Consider the following 21,105-nt stretch of genomic DNA (forward strand, 5'->3'; position numbering starts at 1 on the left):
CCTGTGCTCGTCTTGGACTTATTCAATTTAAGGTCATACACAGGGTGCATTTCTCTAAGTCTAGACTTTCTGAATTGTATCCAGAAGTGGAAAATAAATGTGATAAATGCCATGGTTCTCCTTGTCACCTTAGCCACATGTTTTTTCTATGTCCTGATCTACAAGGTTTCTGGACAGGGTATTTTGCTATTATGTCAACTGCTCTTGGGATAACTCTTCATCCTTGTCCTCTGATTGCTGTATTTGGGATTCCTGTTCGCTCACTTACACTTGATTCCACACAAAAGGATATTATAGCCTTCACATCCCTATTAGCGAGACGTCTAATATTGTTGCATTGGAAGTCTCTTAAGTATCCTACTGTTTCCCGGTGGCTTAGAGATGTCATGTTTTTTTTAAAACTTGAAAAAATTAAATATACGTTGAGAGGTTGCACAGCCAAATTTTTTCACAAGTGGCAACCCTTTATCTCTTATTTTGCTAGTCTAGAGGTATTGCCTGTTTAAATGTACTTCTGTTACTGTTATATTCCTCTAATATGTTTGATGGTTGTGTTGATCTGTGTGGGACTGGGGGGGTGGGGTCTTTGTTTTAGAATGTGTTGTTTTTTTTCATATACATATAAGTTTATTTACTTAGGAAAATGAAGAAAGGTTGATTGTATTTCGGTAACTGCAAGTACTGTTGTTTTCTTTTTTCAATAAAAATATTTTCCAAAAAAAAAAATGTAGTGACTTGTTCCTCAAGATTGTACTCAGTGGAGCTAACAGTTAGACACAAACATGATGACTCACAGTTTCAAATACAACCAGCACATTACTTCAGATGCACTGAAGGCAGGAGTGCACTTTTACTGGCTGTGGAGCTCAAAAGATTGATAATATTTGGCAAGAATTACTTTATTCTTCAAAATTCCATGTAGGCAACTACTTTTTATTGGTACAACCTTACTTTTATTTTCAGCTGGCTGCAGGTGACGAGGCGAGCTGAACATCCATCGTTTGGTTCCATGACTGCTCTCAGCATTTGGGGGCTTTTCCTTTTAACAAGATGGCCATTGTCTTTATCTGTACCTGCTGAGTGATGCGCCTGAGTGATGTTCGTTTTAAGATACGTTGTTAATAAAATGTTAATCATAAATTATCATGCGTTTGTGAAACCACCTCATATTGTGTTGCATTGTATCCGGTCACCTGTAGGGGGCGCTCGTTATGGAAAGGCTCGAAGTCATATTTTAGGCTAGGCACAAACAGCTTACATTATCATTTGCAAGACTTGTTGTTGCAAAGGTGACAGTTAGCTCCAGAGACCAACACAGTTTTTTGTACCAGGCTGTAAACATGTTTATTTCTGCTACACTGATTCTATGGGGATTCATCCCCTTTAGAGTCAGCCTCAAGAGGCCATCACCTCCTTTTTTTTCTTCTCGCGTACTCCAGTTTGCTCAACACAGTAAATTGGCAGCATATTAGATGTCGTTGGTATCTTGCATATGACTATGTTGGGCTGTCCGTCTCTGTCTTGGCTTTGTTATAGACTAATTAATTAATCTTATAAAATGTGTTTAAGAATTTGGATGAAGGACAGGCTGATTCTTCTTGAGTTGTATTTTTGACAAACCAGGGAATGCACTTAGCTCTGCTCCCACATTATCTCTTGGGCATGGACAGCATGGTCTCCTTAAACATTTGACTTTTCTGCTTGCATTATTGAGCCAGCTGAGGTTAAAAAACATGCGGCACTCACTGAATGTCCCTTCAGTAACCCAACACAAATTAATCTCCCTGTGTGATTTGATAAATTTAAACAGCAAATCATCTGTGTTGATGTGACCTATTTTTTTTTCCACAAACATCAGAATCTGTCATCAGACGTCATCAGTGTTTTCTGAATTTCTCTAAATAAATTATTGTGAAGTGACTCCTCACGATGTCCATCTGGGCTGCTTTCTTTGGGCCCCATGGGATGCTCTTTGGGTTTGTTTCATTACATCTACGTGTTTAATATACGGACATGTTACGTACATTAGCATGAAATATGAAAGTGGTATTTACAAGTAATTATATTGTTTTGTTAAACTGATTTGTCACAAATATATGTGAATTTCAGGTCACATCATGATTTTGTTCCTGTTACAAATGAAGCCTAACCTTGAATTAAAGCTTGTGTTAATGGTCTTAAACAAACTTTTAGTCTAAATAATAAATAAATAAATAAATAAAAATAAATAAAAATAAATAAATAAGCAGCACGGTGGCACGGTGGTTAGCACTGTTGCCGCACAGCAAGAAGGTCCTGAGTTCAATTCCAACATCAGGCCGGGGTCTTCCTGTGTGGAGTTTGCATGTTCTCCCCGTGTTTGTGTGGGTTCCCTCCGGGTACTCCGGCTTCCTCCCACCGTCCAAAGACATGCAGCTTGTGGGGATAGGTTAATTGGAAAATCCAAATTGCCATTAGGTGTGAATGTGCGAGTGAATGTGAGCACGAATGGTTGTCTGTCCCTGTGTGTTAGACTGGCGACCTGTCCAGGGTGTACCCTGCCTCTCGCCCTATGACAGCTGGGATAGGCTCCAGCGCCCCCCGCGACCCTGAAAAGGAGAAGCGGAAGCGAATGGATGGATGAATAAATAAATAAATAAATAAAGTTCATTTGTCAGAGAAGTGAAAAATAAGAATGACAACAATACTACACTGAGAAACAGGCCACTATGCTTTTCCAGAGAAGACTTGTAATTATTAAAATTCATTAGACTTTTAGTCAGCTGGGCAGGAGAATGAAGGAAATCCTCACTGCAGCATCTTCTGAGTGCTGAAAATGCATGTATGTAAAAGGTCTGGGCTTCTCTGCTTACACTGCCATCTCTGAATCAAACCGTGACCTGGTCAAAAATAGATCTGTAAGTATATGAAAGACAGATGTAGCTACTGTGATATAGTCCATTTGTCACCCCAAGCTGTCCATTTTCACCACAGCCATCTTGATTTTTTGTAACTGGTCTCCACTAGCAAGGATTAGATATAACCAAGGAACTAAGGGACCCTGTACACTCATAGGTCAATCAGATGGTGAAGAATACCCTGCCATAGCCTTCTTTTTTTATTGTGACTGGTTTTCTATTTAACATCATGAAACTACTTGAAACTACCAACTGAGGCTCTAAATATATCAGGATAGTGATTTTTACCTATGCAGGCTTTATCAATTTTCCTATACGATACAATAGATTTATGCTAAAGTACACGAGACAATGTATCGCGGATAGATTATATTATTTAAATTATTAGCAAAGAGCAATACTGAGACAATGGGACAGGCTGTCACTGTGAACTTTCATATGATAAACTCATAAGAAAATGGATGAATGGATGGAGACACATAGCTTAAAGTCATTCTGAAATTAATTTGTATGTACAATTTTTGCAGATATACAGTAATAAGAATAAGCTGAGTATTGAATTTTTGTGCTAATGACAATGATAGTGAGACTAAGCAGGAGATTGGAGGGCATGAGGATATTTATATCAGGACAGGGGTGGGGGTAAGGAGGAGGACAAACAGAAGAAAGAATCTGCTCTCATTAATTTTTCACTTTCATTTATTTGTAAATAATTTAAGAGCTACGTTGCACTGTGTCTATGATGCAGCATGGGCCTCACGTGCAGAAGACACTCGCACACTCACAGCGAGCACACAGTTGTACACAGAGTATGCACGCTCGAGAGTGGCACACGTATAAACAATATTCATAAATTCAGAACATTATACAGGCATATAGACCCACACATGCACTCTCCCAGGGGATCCGATTAGAGTAAAACATGTCAGGCAATGAGACAAACCCCCACCCCACCCCCAGGCCCAGCACCCACCCACCTTATGTGCCATGCCACCACTGCCAGTAGTTCTTTTTATAATAATCACGCAAACACGCAGAAACAGAGCACAGACCTTCATATTCGTATTAACCTTTTCAGCTTGAATAATCCATGAATCATGAAGGGAACAGAGGCTTGAATGTCACAAAAAGTAAAATCTAGACCCAGATAAGGACATTGTTAAAAAACATGTGCCACACATTTATCTTAATGGTCTACCCAGCTGATGAGCCTGCATCACATCCAGGAAATCAGGAGGAGATTAATGTGTGTGCATATGTATCTCTGGTCCATTTAACACATGGATTAAAACATTCCCAGTTATTAGAGTAATACAAAACAAATGATATACAATAATGGGCAATTTTAGGTTATGAGGGTTTGACACCTAACAGGTTTCGAAATACATAAATGTCAGTGAATGTCCTCACAAAGCCTTTATGTGCGAACCTCTCATTACACACAGAGTGGAGCAGGCAGAAGTCAATGAAAAGTAAACAACAGCCATGAACAACAAATATAAAGAAAAATGAAAAAGGAAGCAGGAAATAAAAGGTATAACAAGAACAACAGCTGTAATTTTAACTGACTGGGTTTCAATAATATGTGATTCCTGGCCTACTAATATGGCTTGTTCCTTATGAAACAATGTGAAATTTCCACAGGAATCCAAAAACAGAAAACCAAAATTATTCAATGACTGAACTCCCTGAGAGCAGACTGACACATTTTTACATCAAATTTCACCTTTCACAAGGTAACAAAAGGTACCAACAGCACAAAATCTTTTCTTTCTCTCAGAGACAGCCATTGTGAAGTTGTGTTGACTGCTGCTTGGCCCAAATACATCACACTGTCTGGATACAGCATAGCAACAAGGCACCTGATCAAAGAGTATAGAAGAGAGGAGAGGAAAGACAGAAAGAGAATAAGGACTACAGAAACAGAAAACTGGTGAAAAACAAACATGTGGGAAATCGCAGAGGGAGATAAGGGAGGAATTACATGAAACGGAAGCAAGTTTTAGAGACCACTAAACGAAACTGAAGAAAAGGAGAAAGATGGGGGTTATTTGAGACGTTAACACAAGAAACAGAGCTTTTCATCAGGGAGGCCCTTGCAGAAGAGTCAAAATCAGGACTGAGTTCTTTTATCTTCTAGTCCTCCAAACACTGCAAAAATAAACTTACAACCTTGTGTTTGAACGTGTAGAGTGACTTCATGCCCAGGGCACAGGCAGCCCCATCTATTTATTGTTATTAAATAGTTTCAGAAGATCTGTGTTTGGTGCTGATTGCATGGACAGGGGGATGCACTGCTGGAATATCTAACATCCATCCATCCATCTTCTTCCGCTTTATCAGGGGCCGGGTTGCGGGGGCAGCAGCCTAAGCAGAGAATCCCAGACCTCCCTCTCCCCAGCCACCTCCTCTAGCTTATCCGGGGGAACACCAAGGCGTTCCCAGGCCAACCGTGAGATATAATCTCTCCAGTGTGTCCTGGGTCTGCCTGAGGTCTGAGGCCAAGTGAAAGCCCTCCGTCACTTGGCTGATGCCACGTGCACTTATGGACACGCTTATGTTCGAACAAGGTGTTCGTTATGGACAAACTGTGATTTGCACAAAGTCCAATAACAAAACACAGCTCGGGTTCAGATCAGGGAGGCCGTTCCTCCCAATCACGCCCCTCCAGGTCTCGCTGTCGTTACCCATGTGAGCATTGAAGTCTCCCAGTAGGACAGGTGGAGCACCTTCCAGCACCCCACCCAGGGACTCTAAGAAGGCTGGGTACTCTGAACTGCCACTCGGCGCATAAGCGCAGATGACAGTCATGACTCATTCCCCGACCCTAAGATGCAGGGAACAAACCCTCTCATCCACCGGGAAGAACCCCAACGTACCGGCAGCAAGCCGAGGGGATATTAGAATACCCACCCCAGCCCGCTGCCTCTCACCAGGGGCAACTCCAGACTGAGACAGAGTCCAGCCCCTCTCCAGGAGATTGGTTCCAGAGCTCAAGCCATGCGTAGAGGTGAGCCCGACTATATCTAGCCGGTACCTCTCAACCTCACGCACTAACTCAGGCTCCTTCCCCACCAAAGAGGTGACATTCCATGTCCCAATTGCCAGTCTTGGTAGCCGGGGATCAGTCTGCCAGGGCCTCCGCTCCTGGCTGCCGCCTGGCACACAATGCACCTGACCCCTACGGCGCCTCCTGCGGGTGGTGGGCCTGCGGGAGGATGGGCCCATGTCCCCTTTTTGGGCTGTGCCCGGCGGGGCCCCATGGACTAAGGCCCGGCCACCAGTCGCTCGCCCTCGGGCACTTTCCCTGGGCTTGGCTCCAGGGCGGGGCCCCGGTAACCATACCCTGGGCAGGGTAAACTGTTCCTTCGATGTTTTCCTCATAAGGGTCTTCTGAGTCACTCTTTGTCTGGTCCCTCACCCAGGACCAATTTGTAATGGGAGACCCTACCAGGGGGCAAAAAACCCCGGACAACATAGCCCCTGGGATCCCTGGGACACACAAACCCCTCCACCACGATAAGGTAGCGATTCACGGAGACGGGGCACCAAAAAAAACCCACAATTATTGAGACAGGAATTTTTCAACATTAGTGGCAGCAGCGCACAGAAAATGCCCCTCATCAGCTGTTCAGATTGCAAAAGTAGATAAAATAACCAGGACTCTCCTGTTCTGCAGCTTTTAATAATTACTGTTACTATCATTGTGTTTGCTTATATTAGTTTTCACATTCTGAAATCAGATCTAGGATTTACATTGTGTTAAGTCCTGTTCAAAAATGATCCAAACTGTTAACAGTGGGGAGTCAAATGATGCAATCATGTAGCATCTTTATACAACAATATCTAAAAGTAAATCATTGTTTTTTCCTATTATTTCCCTGAGGAACACTTATGATTCTAGTTGCAAAAAAAATCAGATCTAGGGGCTTACATGAGACATACCAGTTATTCAAAAAATAAAAAAAAATAAAAACAGGACTATTTTGATATTCAGAAGATGGGGCCTGGTCTTTGGAAGGTTAGTAGACCTCAGATGTTTAATATATGTTACAGCTGCTGTAGCTGGCTGAGTGGAAAAAAAACAAACAGCAACAACTCATACCTCTAATACCACTTGGCCATATAGGGGGAGGTGGACCACTGAATTTTATGTTAGCAATAAAGACTCATCTGGGAAAGTTAGACGCTCTTTGAGATATCCCAAAGATTTAGTCCTGTTAAGAGTCCCCTCCACAGCACTGACAATAAGGTGCATGTATGAATACACTCGGTGGCAGTTCTGAACGCATTCTGAACTCAGACTGATGTGTCTCTGTGTTTAGTTGGAGTTTATATAGCACTGGTATATGTTTTCTGTAATATTTATGTATGTAACAGCTGAGTTCTGCCATCTAGTGGCTGGGTTATGTACATGCATACATGAATTTTAGCCATTGCACTGTCTCCTGAATCCAAACTGGAAGCTGGTTCCACAGAAGAGGGGCCTGAAAACTGAAGGCTCTGCCTCCCATTCTACTTTTAAATACTCTAGGAACAACAAGTAGGCCTGCAGTGTGAGAGCGAAGTGCTCTAATAGGGTGATATGGTACTACAAGGTCATTAAGATAAGATGGGCCTGATTATTTAAGACCTTGTATGTGAGGAGCAGGATTTTGAATTCAATTCTGGATTTAACAGGAAGCCAATGAAGGGAAGCCAAAACAGGAGAAATCTGCTCTCTCTTTCTAGTCCCTGTCAGGACTCTTGCTGCAGCATTTTGGATTAACTGAAGGCTTTTCAGGGAGTTTTTAGGGCTTCCTGATAATAATGGGATAGCTCAGTAGGTAGAGTTGTGGCCCCATAATCAGAAGGTCGGGGGTTTGACTCCACTGAACGGTTACCCTGAGGTACCCCTGAGCAAGGTACCGTCCCTACACACTGCTCCCCGGGCGCTGCATTGGTGGCTGCCCACTGCTTCACTGGGTGAATGGGTTAAATGCAGAGGAGCAATTTCCCTACGGGGACTAACACATACACATTATTATTATTAATGAATTACAGTCATCCAGCCTAGAAGTAATAAATGCATGAACTAGTTTTTCAGCGTCACTCTGAGACAGGATATTTCTAATTTTAGAGATGTTGCACAAATGGAAGAAAGCAGTCTTACATATTTGTTTAATATGTGCATTGAAGGACATGTCCTGGTCAAAACGGATTTCCCAGAAAAAGATTTCTGGATGATTTTTATGACAGAATTCTGCCTGTTTTAATGCTGCCTCAGGTGTCTGAAGATCACTGACATCCAATACTGATTTGTCTAATTCTCTGAATCTTTTGTTTATTTTTGAAAATTGATGAACCTGTACCCATCTGTACTACTAAGAAACTCTTTAAAAAAGGAAAATAAATAAAGTCTTCTGAGATGCTATTTTTATACTGGTTATGTTAATGATCTGTTGTCAGTTAACTTATTTAGTGGCAAAATGTTCCTCCAGTTGTTTTTCAGTAGGTCTCCCAGCTTTGTTGACACATGATGCTACCATCAGATTCAAAATGACCACGGTTTTTTTTAAATGAAATTATAAAATGCCTCCACTCAAACATTTGATATCTTCTATTGTCATTGTACTTTATTTTTACTTCCATTTTGCACAGCCTCTCAACCTTTTTTGGGAATTGAAATGACCATATTTATTTTCTTCTTTAATTTTTTAATTAGTTTTAAAAAACACTTTTAAAACATTTTTAACATAGTTATTTACTTGAAAAGAGACCCAAATCTGTCGTGTATCGATGTCAACACAATAACTGAATAATTGTCTGTCATTTTCTTACATATATCTTGAGTATTATTGTAATTAACATTTAAAAAAACATTTACTTTTTAATCCTCAAATATCAAATGGCAGAGAATGTGTGTGTCGGAAGTTTGTTGTCTAGTCTTTCTGAACCATTCAACCACAAGTGACGCTATCAGGCGCTTGTGGCTCCAGTCAGCATCACCCAATCACTAATCAGAATCTCTTCCCGTGCCCGCCTTCTCTTGATTGCCATTGGCTGACTCTGACAACTTAATGGCGCTATAGGCGGAGCCTGTGACTGAACGGTGAGCTCTCTCCAGCTGTTATTCTATAACCAACACCTGGGCAAGAGGAAAGGAGTGGAGAGAAGGCTGTCCCTCATTTGTTACGGTTATCTACAGGTGAGTGGGTCACGGTGCATTTGTGTAGCGTACTCCGTGAATAAATTGTGAGTGTGCTTTTTAAAATCCACTGTGCACGGAACAAAGGACGCAGTTATTTCTGTACGGTCAAAGTAGATTAAGTTTGCATTATGGGAAGTGGATCTTGCAAGACAGACAGACATATGTACTGAACAATCATACTATCAACACCTAATCCGGAAATTAACGGTTTTGTTTACGTTATACAACGATGGGTTCCCCCCTCCCCCGTCAGATTTAGCTTTCTACAGGAAGCTGCTAAAAACAGCGTGTTTTTACTTGTTTGGACTATATACATGAAAACCTTTAGTGTTTTAAACTGAAGTTTTCCAGTTTTATTGTTATTGTAGCTTTAGTGCTGCAGAACGGTGTGCATTTGTGTTACTCTTGTTTGTGGGGCGGTTCACAGGGTCACATTCTGGGGATCCGCCCCCTGTTTGTGCAGGTAATGCAAATTCCTGGAAAGTAAGTTTTAGTACTTACCTTTTTTAGTTTAGGATGGGTTACAGTTAAGTTTACTGTAAAGCAACAGTGCATGAATGCATGACACGGAGCGAAAATGAAACAGCGATACAAAGAAGAATAAAAGATTTCATGCATAAGGTGCCATCAGGTTTCCTGTTAAACGAGTTGGGTCTGTCTGTTATCGCACATCTCCAAGGATTTGCACTTTATTCCTCCAATTAGCACATTATCTGTTTAGAAACATGCAGCCTGTGGAGTAAGCTGCATGATTAGATTTGCAGTGACACTGTGACTCTGGAGGGTTTGTTCAGCAAGTACACACAAAAGACTTGAGTCAATATGTGAACTAGAAGGTAACATCTGTTTGGTTAATAACAGGCTGTTACTTACTGCTGGCACATTCAGTGAAAGTTACTGAGTATCTGACCGACTTACCGCAGCGGTGCACAAAGTGCAGCACATTTGTAGATAACAGATTGTAAACTAATAGCACAATTCTTCACCAGAGTTGAGTGGAGCAGTGACCATGGAGGCCACCAGGAGACGACCGCAGCACAGTGCCAATGGGAAAAGATCTGAACAGAAGGAGCAGCTAGCACAGTGGGGGAGAGCGTGGTGAGTCGGATTCACTGAAAAAACACCCTAAATTTTCCTTGACAGTTTTGACAAACTTCTCAGAAAGTCCTAAAAAAGTTGCTGAGAGTCTTTCCTGCAAACAATCTACTCTAACATTAAAAACATATAATCTTTGTTTATCATATAGTCAGAAATAATGTTAAAATGCATTGACGTGTTTGGCTTAAATATACACAGAGCAGTCTTGACACAGAGTTTGATTACTCCATGAAATGCATTTTTTAAGCCAGGAGAACACACACCTTGAAAATGAACTGTCTTAAGCTCTAAAATTTTTAGAAAATGCTTCAATTAAACGGTGCTACTATTTTCTCACTCTCCACATATGCAATTGCTAGGGCTGCAACGATACTCATATCGATATTGAACCATTCGATACAGTGCTTTCGGTTCGGTACGCATATGTATCGAACAATACAAAATTTTTAATTTATTTTATCAACTTTTCTTCTGACGATGCTGTCTGTGTTGAGCGCTCAGTGGATCTGCGCTCAACAGTGCAGCCTAGGCGGAGTAGTCGAACGCAGATTCACTGAGCGCAGCGCAAGCTAGTGAGACAGAAGCTAAGCTCGTTGCAACATGGCAAATTGAACCTCCCCCACCCTCATTCAGATCTGGCGTTTGGAACTATTTTGGTTTTCATGTGAAGTATGACCCTGAAGGTAAGCGCGTCATGGACAAAAGTAAAACAGTATGTTGGATGTCCCAGCAATGCTCAATTACATTGGTGGGAACTAGTGTGTTAGCGCAGTTAGCTCGTTAACGTGTTGACACCGTCCAGCCCCACGCTCGGGGCTATCCGCGGTAGCTCGTTAACGGAGATTTGCCGTGTTGTGGCTTTAACATCATTTCAACGAGATTAACGCTGACAGAACTAGTGGGAACACAACGAATATGACTGCACATTTAACCGACATCATCCTAGTGCAAAGACAAGTGGAAGCAGACAAAAACAACAAGCACGCATGCTACAAACTTTAGCCGAGTCATTTAGACAGCCGTTAGCACATGATTCTCCTTATGGGGACCTGATATGTTTAATATGCTGCTGAGAATATAGCCCAGAAGAAGCGTATAGTATAGCTTTTATTTTGGAAAGAGACATTTCTCTGTAATAAACTCTCTTTTCCAAAGATGAGTGATTGTATCGAAAAAATATCGAACGACACCAAAGTATCGAACCGAACCGTGAATTTTGTGTATCGTTGCACCCCTAGCAATTGCATTTATTTATTTATCTGAAACAAGCTGCAGTCGAACCCTTATCTCACTATTATGATCATAATGTAAGCATGTCTACATTCATGTACAGGATGATGAAAGAGTCTTTAAATACCACTTTTAAAATATTCTTTTAAAAACAAGTTTTTGTCATCGGACTGTATTACACTGTTAGACAAATTAACTGTACATATCTGTGCCATACATGACTGGCGTGAAAGCGCCACAGGTCTGGAAAAAAATGGCCATGGGCCAGGTTTATGCTAGAATATATAAAACCGTAGGCAAATAAAATAGCTTTTCTTGTTTCTGTATAAAAAGATGGCCTAAAACACTAAATTCCTTATTACTTGGGATCTAGCTTAGACCTGGAGGGATGACATGCTTGTAATACACTGATGGTAACCTTGAAAATTATGACAAAGAGATAAAAAGGTGTTGCTAGCCGACCTGCTGCACAGTATACTGAGATGGGATGATGTAAGCTTAATAAGATGAAAATAATACTAATGTTTGGTGTTTAAAGTCAGGAAATGCTGATAAAAAGAATCTGATCTTTGTGTCACAGACGTTTCATATTTAGATTTTTAGTTTCCCTTCAGATTTGAGCAGCTTTCTTAAGCTTGACCAGATGTGTTATTATTACTTTATTGTTGGTTTTTAACTGACATCAGTAAGTGATTTCAAGTTTAGTCTTGAATTTTAAGACCAAAGTGCTGTTGCATTTAACTTTTGATAACAAAGTAAAGTTTGAGGTCCGCCAGAAAATTTCTACTGAGAATAAGACTATAAAAAAAACCCCTGAAATCTTCCACAAACTATAAATGGAAACACTGACACGCCGCTTTTTCAGCAACATCCTGGAACAATTTGTTAAACAAGTCCATGAAATCCAGAACACAATCTTCAGACTTATCTGGGTCATTGGGATATGGCATCATAAACAGTTTGATCAACACATCATATATTCATGGCACACAAATGAGCCTCGGTACAAAGCTGGGAGAAGATACACAGATATGTAAACAGAGAGTAATGCACCAGGGAGAAGTGGTTAGATTAAAAATGAATCAGAATGTACGTCTGAGGCTAATGAGACTGTCGTTACTTTGACAAGTGTTTGATCATAAACACATTATTGTCACAAACTGGAGCTGATGATGACTTTAGATGAAATATTAAGCTGTTAATTATTATGTATAACCCAAAATAAATGTCAGTCTATCCTATAATTTCTTTTATTTATTTCCCTGAAAACACAAGGAGAGCAGCACTCACTACAGTTCATGTTCAGCTGCTGCAAATATGTTGTCAGGTATGCTGGCACGGAACATTTTGTTGTTTCCCAGTTTAACAACCAGGCTGGTCCGCGAGTCTCTGCGGTCATTTCTGTGGTACATCAGTGCAGAATCCATCCATCAATTTATTTAGAGACAATAACTGCAGCTTTAGGATTTGTCACCTGGAAACCATAAATATCTACAATAAGACCAGTCAAATGATATTTACCTGCTGGTGGTGAAGGACGAGCTGCTAAGGAGCAAAATTGATCACCTGGGCAAGCGAAGGTCAGTGTAAAATTTCGAGCCAGTCCATTAAACAGTTTTTGATCGATTTCAGGCTGACAGTCGGTCGTTACCGAAGCCACAGAGCTGACATGGCTAAGACGGTTTCCCTTGCAGAAATGATGCTTGACTAAGAAATGAAAGTTTAATGATAATCCACAAAAAAACTGCATAATTCCAGTTCCTTTATTGTTGAATCGTGTGATGTTTGGTAGAAGTTGAACTCTCCACATGTGTAATGGAAGAGAATAAAAAACAGCCCCATATGGAAAATATATATATAAATCTTATAAAGTTTGTATCTGTCTTGTATGAAACTTGTATGAAAAGCATACAAGAGTGAAAACAGATATAAAATCCCTTGAAAAATTATATAATGAAACTTGTATGTTTTGGATACTTACTAAAAAAATATATGAAAGTAATGAGAAAGTGGCCACTTTCATGAGTAAATCATGTATGTTTTTACTATTTCTTTTCCATATGGGGCTGCATTCCATTTTGGTGCTCTTTTATTCTAGTTTCTTGTTATTGTGCAAACCAGCTTCATGGAACCAAGTCATGAAGCACGTCCACCGCGAGCCTGCAAAGGATAAGAGAATGGATAGATGGATAGATGGATTTGTCTGTGAAGGTTCTCAGTCATCCAGGTCATCGTAGTCAAAGGAGCTTGCAAAGAAAAGCGTCTGGACTTCTTTAAGTTACTTGAAGACGTTTCACCTCTCATCCGAGAGGCTTCTTCAGACATGTAGACGACACCTGGGTCAAAATCAAGACACAGGAAGTGGAATCCTTCACTGCGCACATCAACGCTGTGGATAAAAACATCAAGTTCACCAGGGAAGACACGAAGGATGACTGTTTGCCTTTCCTGGACTGCGCTGTGCACATTGAAGAGAATGCCAACCTCAACATCGAAGTTTACCGGAAGCCCACACACACGGACCAGTACCTCCTGTTTGACTCCCATCACCCTCTGGAACACAAACTTGGAGTAATTAGGTCCCTACACCACCGGGCAGAACATGTTCCCTCTAAGCCTGAAGGGAAAAAGAAGGAACACACACATGTAAAGGAAGCACTCAAAACGTGCGGCTATCCGAAATGGGCGTTTTTAAAGTCAGCAAAGAGGCACAGAAAAGAAGATCAGACACCAGCGAGGGAGGATAAGAAGGACAGGCGCAACAACATTGTCATCCCCTATGTAGCCGGTGTATCAGAGAAACTCAGGAGGGTTTTCTCCAAGCATGACATCCCGGTGTACTTCAGACCCAGCAACACACTCAGACAAAAACTGGTTCACCCGAAAGACAAAACGCCAAAACACAGACTTAACAATGTGGTGTATGCCGTACAGTGCAGCGAGGAATGCCCAGACCTCTACATTGGAGAGACCAAACAGCCACTTCACAAGCGCATGGCACAACACAGAAGAGCCACCTCCACAGGACAAGACTCAGCTGTCCATCTGCATCTTAAGGATAAAGGACACTCTTTCGAGGATGCCAATGTTCACATTTTGGACAGAGAGGACAGATGGTTTGAAAGAGGAGTGAAAGAAGCCATCTATGTCCACTGTGAGCGACCATCTTTGAACAGAGGCGGTGGTTTACGACACCAACTCTCTGCCATCTATAATCCAGTTTTGAGATCCCTTCCCAGACGCCTGAATGCCCACTCACACCCTGGGCCATCTGACCTCAGGAATTCGCATGATAAGGTGGGGCCAGGTTTCACAATGAACTCACCCGAAACTCTGGCTGATTGGGACCCACACCCAGTTCCACACCTTGGCTCAGGCAATTAGAGGATCATCAGGGGGTCCTTTTGTCCCTCTGTGGGGGGACACTCCCACCAGGTTTATATCTGGGACTCTCCACCATTTGACCTTAGAACTGAAGAAGCCTCTCGGATGAGAGGTGAAACGTCTTCAAGTAACTTAAAGAAGTCCAGACGCTTTTCTTTGCAAGCTCCTTTGACGATAGATGGATTTATTTTGTTGTAATTCTTTCTCGTAATCTTTTGCCTTTTCCATCAGTGAGGTTTTATTCTGATTGGTACTAAAATGGAGTTTTATCTTGGCAATTATTTTGTTTAACCAATACATGTTTAATCATTTTAGGAATTATTCATAATAGATAGTTTATAGGTAAAAAAAAAACCCCAAACAAAACAAAATAAACTTCAGTTTCCTATGCAGTACCGTAAAGTACCTCTAGGGGGTCCTATTACCCTTATTTAAGAGAGGCTCAAAGTATTTAGGTTTACAGTATTGCACTCACATTTCACATTTAGAGAAAGATGAAACAGGTGAATAATGTTTCATCTTGAAGTCTTCACACTGCATCTGTGTGCACGTATGATCTGTTCACAGGGAGGTGGACTGGTTTTCCCTCATCAGTGTAATCGGCCTCCTTTGCTTTGCCCCTTTCATTGTCTTCTACTTTGTGATGGCCTGTGATCAGTACGAGTGCTCCATCACCCAGCCTGTGTTGGATCTGTACCAAGGAGAGGCCACCCTGCTCTCCATTTGGGCCCGGGCACCCTCCTTCTCGTGGTCAGCTGCTAAGATCTATGCCGTCTGGGTGAGCTTCCAGGTAAGCAGGGGAGTTTGAGGGCAGTGTAGCTCAAAGAAACCGTCTGTTGTCTTTTAGTTCAAATGCTCTGTGTTTTCCTTTAGGTGTTCCTGTACATGTGTTTTCCTGATATTACCCACAAGTTCATTCCTGGCTATGTTGGTGGTGTGCAGGAAGGAGCACGAACCCCAGCTGGTGATTAACACACACATACACCCACTCATCAGTCCACAGCACTTGTTTAATTATGAGGACCTGTTTTATACCCATGCTTTTATTATCAAAGCATGTAGAAATAGTTGTCTTTTTTTTCTCTGTTCACAGGCCTGATCAACAAGTATGAGATCAATGGACTGCAGTGCTGGCTCATCACTCATGCACTGTGGTTTGCCAACGCACATTATTTCCACTGGTTTTCTCCCACGATCATATTCGACAACTGGATCCCCCTGCTGTGGTGCACTAACATACTGGGCTATGCTGTGTCCACCTTTGCTTTCATAAAAGCGCATCTTTTCCCCACCAACGCCGAGGACTGGTGAGTACTGATGCACACGTGTCACTGAGGTAGGAGGGGCAGAAATTTAAAGCAACGTTTTCAACATGTTTTCTTCCATCTCTGTTTCTGACTATACAGCAAGTTCACAGGGAACATCTTCTATAACTACATGATGGGCATTGAGTTCAACCCCCGCATAGGCAAGTGGTTTGACTTCAAGTTATTCTTCAACGGCCGGCCCGGCATCGTAGCCTGGACTCTAATCAATCTGTCCTACATGGCCAAGCAACAAGAACTCTACGGCTACATCACCAACTCCATGATCCTGGTGAATGTACTGCAGGTAAGACGAGGTTTAAATGAAATGAATCTTCTTTCGCAATTTCAGGTGAAAGTTGAATGATTTAAGGGGATATTTTTATACTTGCACTGCTAGAGTGGCTTTGCAAGGTTTACTGTTCAAAATCATTCTTATTTACCGTATTTCCCGGACTACAAAGCGCACCTGAATATTAGCCGCACAAGCTAAAATCAGGGGAAAATCCTGTTTTGTACATACATTAGCCGCACCTGACTAAAAGCCGCAGGTGTTTCAATGTTGACTTATCATATGTAAGAGAATATGCACAAAGGGAATTGTCAGGAAAGAGATGGCTGTTTGGAGACACACCCCTTTTATTAATATTTTGAAAAACAAGTTATGGGTACATATTTGCATAACTTTTTATATGTACAAGTAACATGTACTGTGCTTCATAAACGAGTAACAAATGTAGTACATAACAATAACCTACAGCACACCAGAAAAATAGATTCGGCCTACCTTTTAGGCTCAGGTGCAGTGACACGGCTTTAACAAGAAGAAAAGTCAGTCATTCACCACCATCTTTCTCTTCTTCCTGCGCACTAAAACCACCAAAGTCCTCTTCTCCAGTGTCGGAAACGAACAGGCTCAGGATGGCTTCGTCATCCACTCTCCGCTTCTCTCCTTCGTTGTCACTTTCAAAACCAAACAAATCCTCGTTGTCAGAGTCAGAGTCGAACACCCTCAGAAGGGGTCCAGCCCTTCGAAATCCGTTGGTGATCATGGATGTTTTCACACTTTTCCACGCTGTCAGATTCCACCGGTGGAGTTGAGCATAACTTGCTTTTTGCAAGTTTATCGCCGCTCGTCATCCATGCCTCCCGCTGAACGCGTAGCGCTACTTTGAAGTTTGTTTTTCGCGCTACTTGTACGGCACTATGTTGCCTGGCGGATGGACATGTGACCAACATACCACTCTTGAACCCCGATACTGTGTGTCTGATCACATGCCCTTCCGCCAGGCAACGTAGTGCCGTACAACAGCGGAACAAACAAAACAAATCGTCTTACGATATCACAAAAATCATGGACAATCCATAGAAAAGCCGCACCTGACTAAAAGCCGCAGGGTTCAAAGCTTGTGCAAAAAGTAGCGGCTTATAGCCCGACAATTACGGTAGTCTTGTTGCAGCCCTGAAATGAGTGTTTTTTGGCTCCAGATTTGCTGCCCCTATTCAAAGAAGCTTTAACTAGTTGTATGTCTGAGAAGGCCATATTGTAGGTATTTGCATTCACTGACATCATAAAGAACCAAGGGGGGAAAATGTTTTCATTGAGCTTTGGATAAAACTTCCTCAAGATGCTCATAAATTCCTGTAAGCAGGAAAAGCCCTGGTGTGTCCTACTTTCACAGTGCTCCTTGGTCAGCAGTCTTCTGTTGGCAGCTCTAAAGCCCAGTCATATTATAACAGGTGAACTATGGCTGCAGACTGATTAACCTGAGCACGCCTCTGATGAGTAGATTAGATAGTGTCACCTGCTTCAGTGGTAGAATGCAACTCAGCAGATCTTTGGTACCGACTGTGTTCAGTGACAGAAGGTCAGGTTTAACTCACCTTCGATTGCTGACATAGAAATAAACTCGATCTGTAAATATTAATTCTTTCTTTTACATTTCTGTTTTTTCACAATTTAATTAAATGTTTCTACTATCTCAAACTTTTTGTCTCCCTCATGGCTGTGTTTCCCTCTGTGTTAGTTATCCATGTCCCAGTTTAGTTTAGTTATATTTTTCGTGCCATTCTGCAATAAAGCAGCTTTTTGAGTTTAATTCCTGTGTGGTGAGTTTTGCATTTGGGTCCTTCTCCTGCCTGGACACAGCCAAAACATGACAGAAGACTACAACACTGACAAAGAGAAACACAGGGCTTAAATACACAGAGGGATAACGAGGGAATGAGACACAGAAGGAGAGCACAGCTGGGAGTAATCAGGCTGGACGAGACAAGGGAAGCAAAACTAGAAACACTCACATGAGACATGGACCTTCAAAGTAAAACAGGAAACACACTGACTGAACTCTAAACATGCAAACTTAACAGCAACTGAGAAGACAGAACATAGGGACCAGAAACATGGTACAAAATGGTCACAGTAGACACAACATTGAACACAGGGAAGCCATATTACAAAGCCAAAGAACTAAACCTATGATAACCATAACTGAAATCTAGGGAAACAAGAAACAGTACAACAAAGGACTCAAAACATAATCCATAATATAAAAACACGAGATCTCTTCAAAATAAAACAAGAAACATAATGAGACGCAGACATGACAACCAGAACTTGACAACGTAAGACACAGACATGAAACACATGAAGAGCAGGGGAGACTTAACAGGGGTTGGAAGACACAAGAGGAATCTAATAACAAAGAACTAGAAAAACTCATGAGCTTAATCATATAAACATCCAAATAAACTAAACTCAAAACACTGGGTCATAAGACCCAGGATCGTGACAGTGTGTAGATGTGCATGATATATTTCCAACATGTTTCATTCAAGCGGACCCATAATGCTGAAAAACATTTTTATTCTTGAGCTCTCTTTACTTTACCTCTCAGTTCATCCTCAGCCTGATTTTGATTTAGTTCCTCTCTCTTAAAGGTCACTCTCCCTTATAAACAGAGTTTGAACAAGAGGTGGGTGGTGCTTCTGTGCTCACACTCAGTGCCGTGTGTCTGAGATGACCATATTAGGAATAGTACGAAGCCTGCCTGAAACTGAGCATATATGACTTTGAAGCCGAAGCTTTTGGCTCCCTGAGGCTATTTTGGTTTTGGTCGACTTTAAAGAAAACTTTTGCTGGATGAAAATCGAAGCAACTGAAGTCTAAAAAGCCTCTGCTTGTGATAGGCTATTTATGTACTGGACTTCTTCTGGAATGAGGCGTGGTACCTGAAGACCATCGATATCTGTCATGACCACTTTGGATGGTATCTGGGCTGGGGAGACTGTGTTTGGCTGCCATACCTCTACACACTGCAGGTAACAAATATATAGATGGTAACACTCAAAAACACACAAAAGGATAAACAAGATCATCAGTATTACTTTTCTCATACTCTTACCTTGATAATCAGATGGTTGTTTCTCTTCAGGGTCTGTACCTGGTGTACCACCCAGTCCAGCTCTCCGATGCCCACGCCCTCGCCGTCTTGCTGCTCGGCCTCGTTGGATATTACATCTTTCGCTCCACAAACCACCAGAAGGATCTGTTCCGCCGCACAGAGGGCTCCTGCTCCATCTGGGGCCGCAAACCAACATGGATCGAGTGCACATATCGCTCCGCCGATGGCGGCATGCACCGCAGCAAGCTCCTGACCTCAGGCTTCTGGGGCGTGGCCCGGCACTTCAACTACACCGGTGACCTGATGGGCTCTCTGGCCTATTGCGCCTCGTGTGGTTTCGGCCACATACTTCCATATTTCTACATTGTTTACATGACTATCTTGCTGGTCCACCGCTGTGTTCGCGATGAACACCGCTGCAGCAGCAAGTATGGCAAAGACTGGAAACGGTACACCGATGCCGTGCCTTCCCGGCTAATTCCTGGAGTGTTTTAGAGCGTGGAAGGGGTGGAGGAATAATGGGAGGAGGGAAGGGTGAGCGGGGAAAAGATAAATAAATACAGAAATTTTGAAATGCTATTAGGTTAGCATGATAAACATGAATTTTTACACATCGGGAATGCATCATTGAACTTTCTGCACACGTGCTGTATTTTTATACATGGTGCCTGTATTACATGTGTGTGTGCAGGCAGAGTAGATGCATTGCTGAAACTTTCGCCTCAGTAAAGACAGTTTGATCTATTTTCTTTAAGCTCTGACGATTTCAAACACCTTTTTTAACCAGAAGGACCAAACACAGCCCAACCAGCTCGCACCAAAATCAGGAGCATATACAGCTAGTTCTGTAATTCCTTTTTTTTCTCCAACTACACAATGCTGTGGTTTGTGTATGGGTGATTGATATGACAGTCATTTATCAAAAGTAAGTTTTGATTACAATTTATCTCCTGGGAACTTCTTTCATAAGTTTTTAAGATGACACATAGCTCTGAATGACTTAATAGCCGGCTCTATTCGCAGGTTCACAGAAAAAAAGCCTTTTTTATATAAAGGTTGTTGTAAGGTGTCACATTGTTCATTAGCATTTGCAAGATTCTCATTTCTAACCAGCAGGAGAATTTTGTTACACGAGCCAGGTTGTGTAATGGTTTATCTTGTTGGTGAATGTTTTTGGGGGGTTTAATTTTTTTTCAGCATGCTCACATATACTGGCCTTGACTCATTTTAAGACTCATTAAGGATCATGGGAATGACACAACTGAACAACAATAAACTGCACTTTGTTTTTTTTTGTAAGTCTATAAAGAATTAAACTTAAAGAATTAAAATGTTAAAAATATCAGTCTATTAATGTCCATCCTCTTCCAATTAACACATAAAGACAGAAAACCGTTTGCGCTCACATTCCCACCTATGTATGGGGCGACCGTGGCTCAGGGGGTTGGGAAGCGCATCTGTAACCGGAAGATTGCCGGTTCGATCCCCGTGCTCTCTGTCCTGGTCGTTTTGTCCTTGGGCAAGACACTTTACCTACCGCCTACTGGTGTTGGCCAGAGGGGCCGATGGCACAATATGGCAGCCTCGCTTCTGTCAGA

The 21,105-nt window shown here is 41.8% G+C and overlaps 1 protein-coding gene across 1 annotated transcript; it reads left to right on the plus strand.

Annotated features, from left to right (window-relative positions):
- The first annotated feature begins 9,064 nt into the window (after positions 1-9,064).
- dhcr7 (7-dehydrocholesterol reductase) lies at positions 9,065-20,670 on the plus strand. The gene is made up of 8 exons (XM_087842115.1): positions 9,065-9,084; positions 10,077-10,185; positions 15,367-15,589; positions 15,673-15,763; positions 15,893-16,106; positions 16,206-16,410; positions 19,293-19,424; positions 19,538-20,670. The coding sequence occupies exons 2-8, from the start codon at positions 10,097-10,099 to the stop codon at positions 20,000-20,002; spliced, it is 1,419 nt and encodes a 472-aa protein (XP_087698241.1). The 5' UTR covers positions 9,065-9,084; positions 10,077-10,096; the 3' UTR covers positions 20,003-20,670.
- The last annotated feature ends 435 nt before the right edge of the window (positions 20,671-21,105 follow it).

This window comes from Neolamprologus brichardi, chromosome 1 (genome assembly GCF_056152115.1).
Source record: "Neolamprologus brichardi isolate AB-2024 chromosome 1, ASM5615211v1, whole genome shotgun sequence".
NCBI classification, from domain to species: domain Eukaryota; kingdom Metazoa; phylum Chordata; class Actinopteri; order Cichliformes; family Cichlidae; genus Neolamprologus; species Neolamprologus brichardi.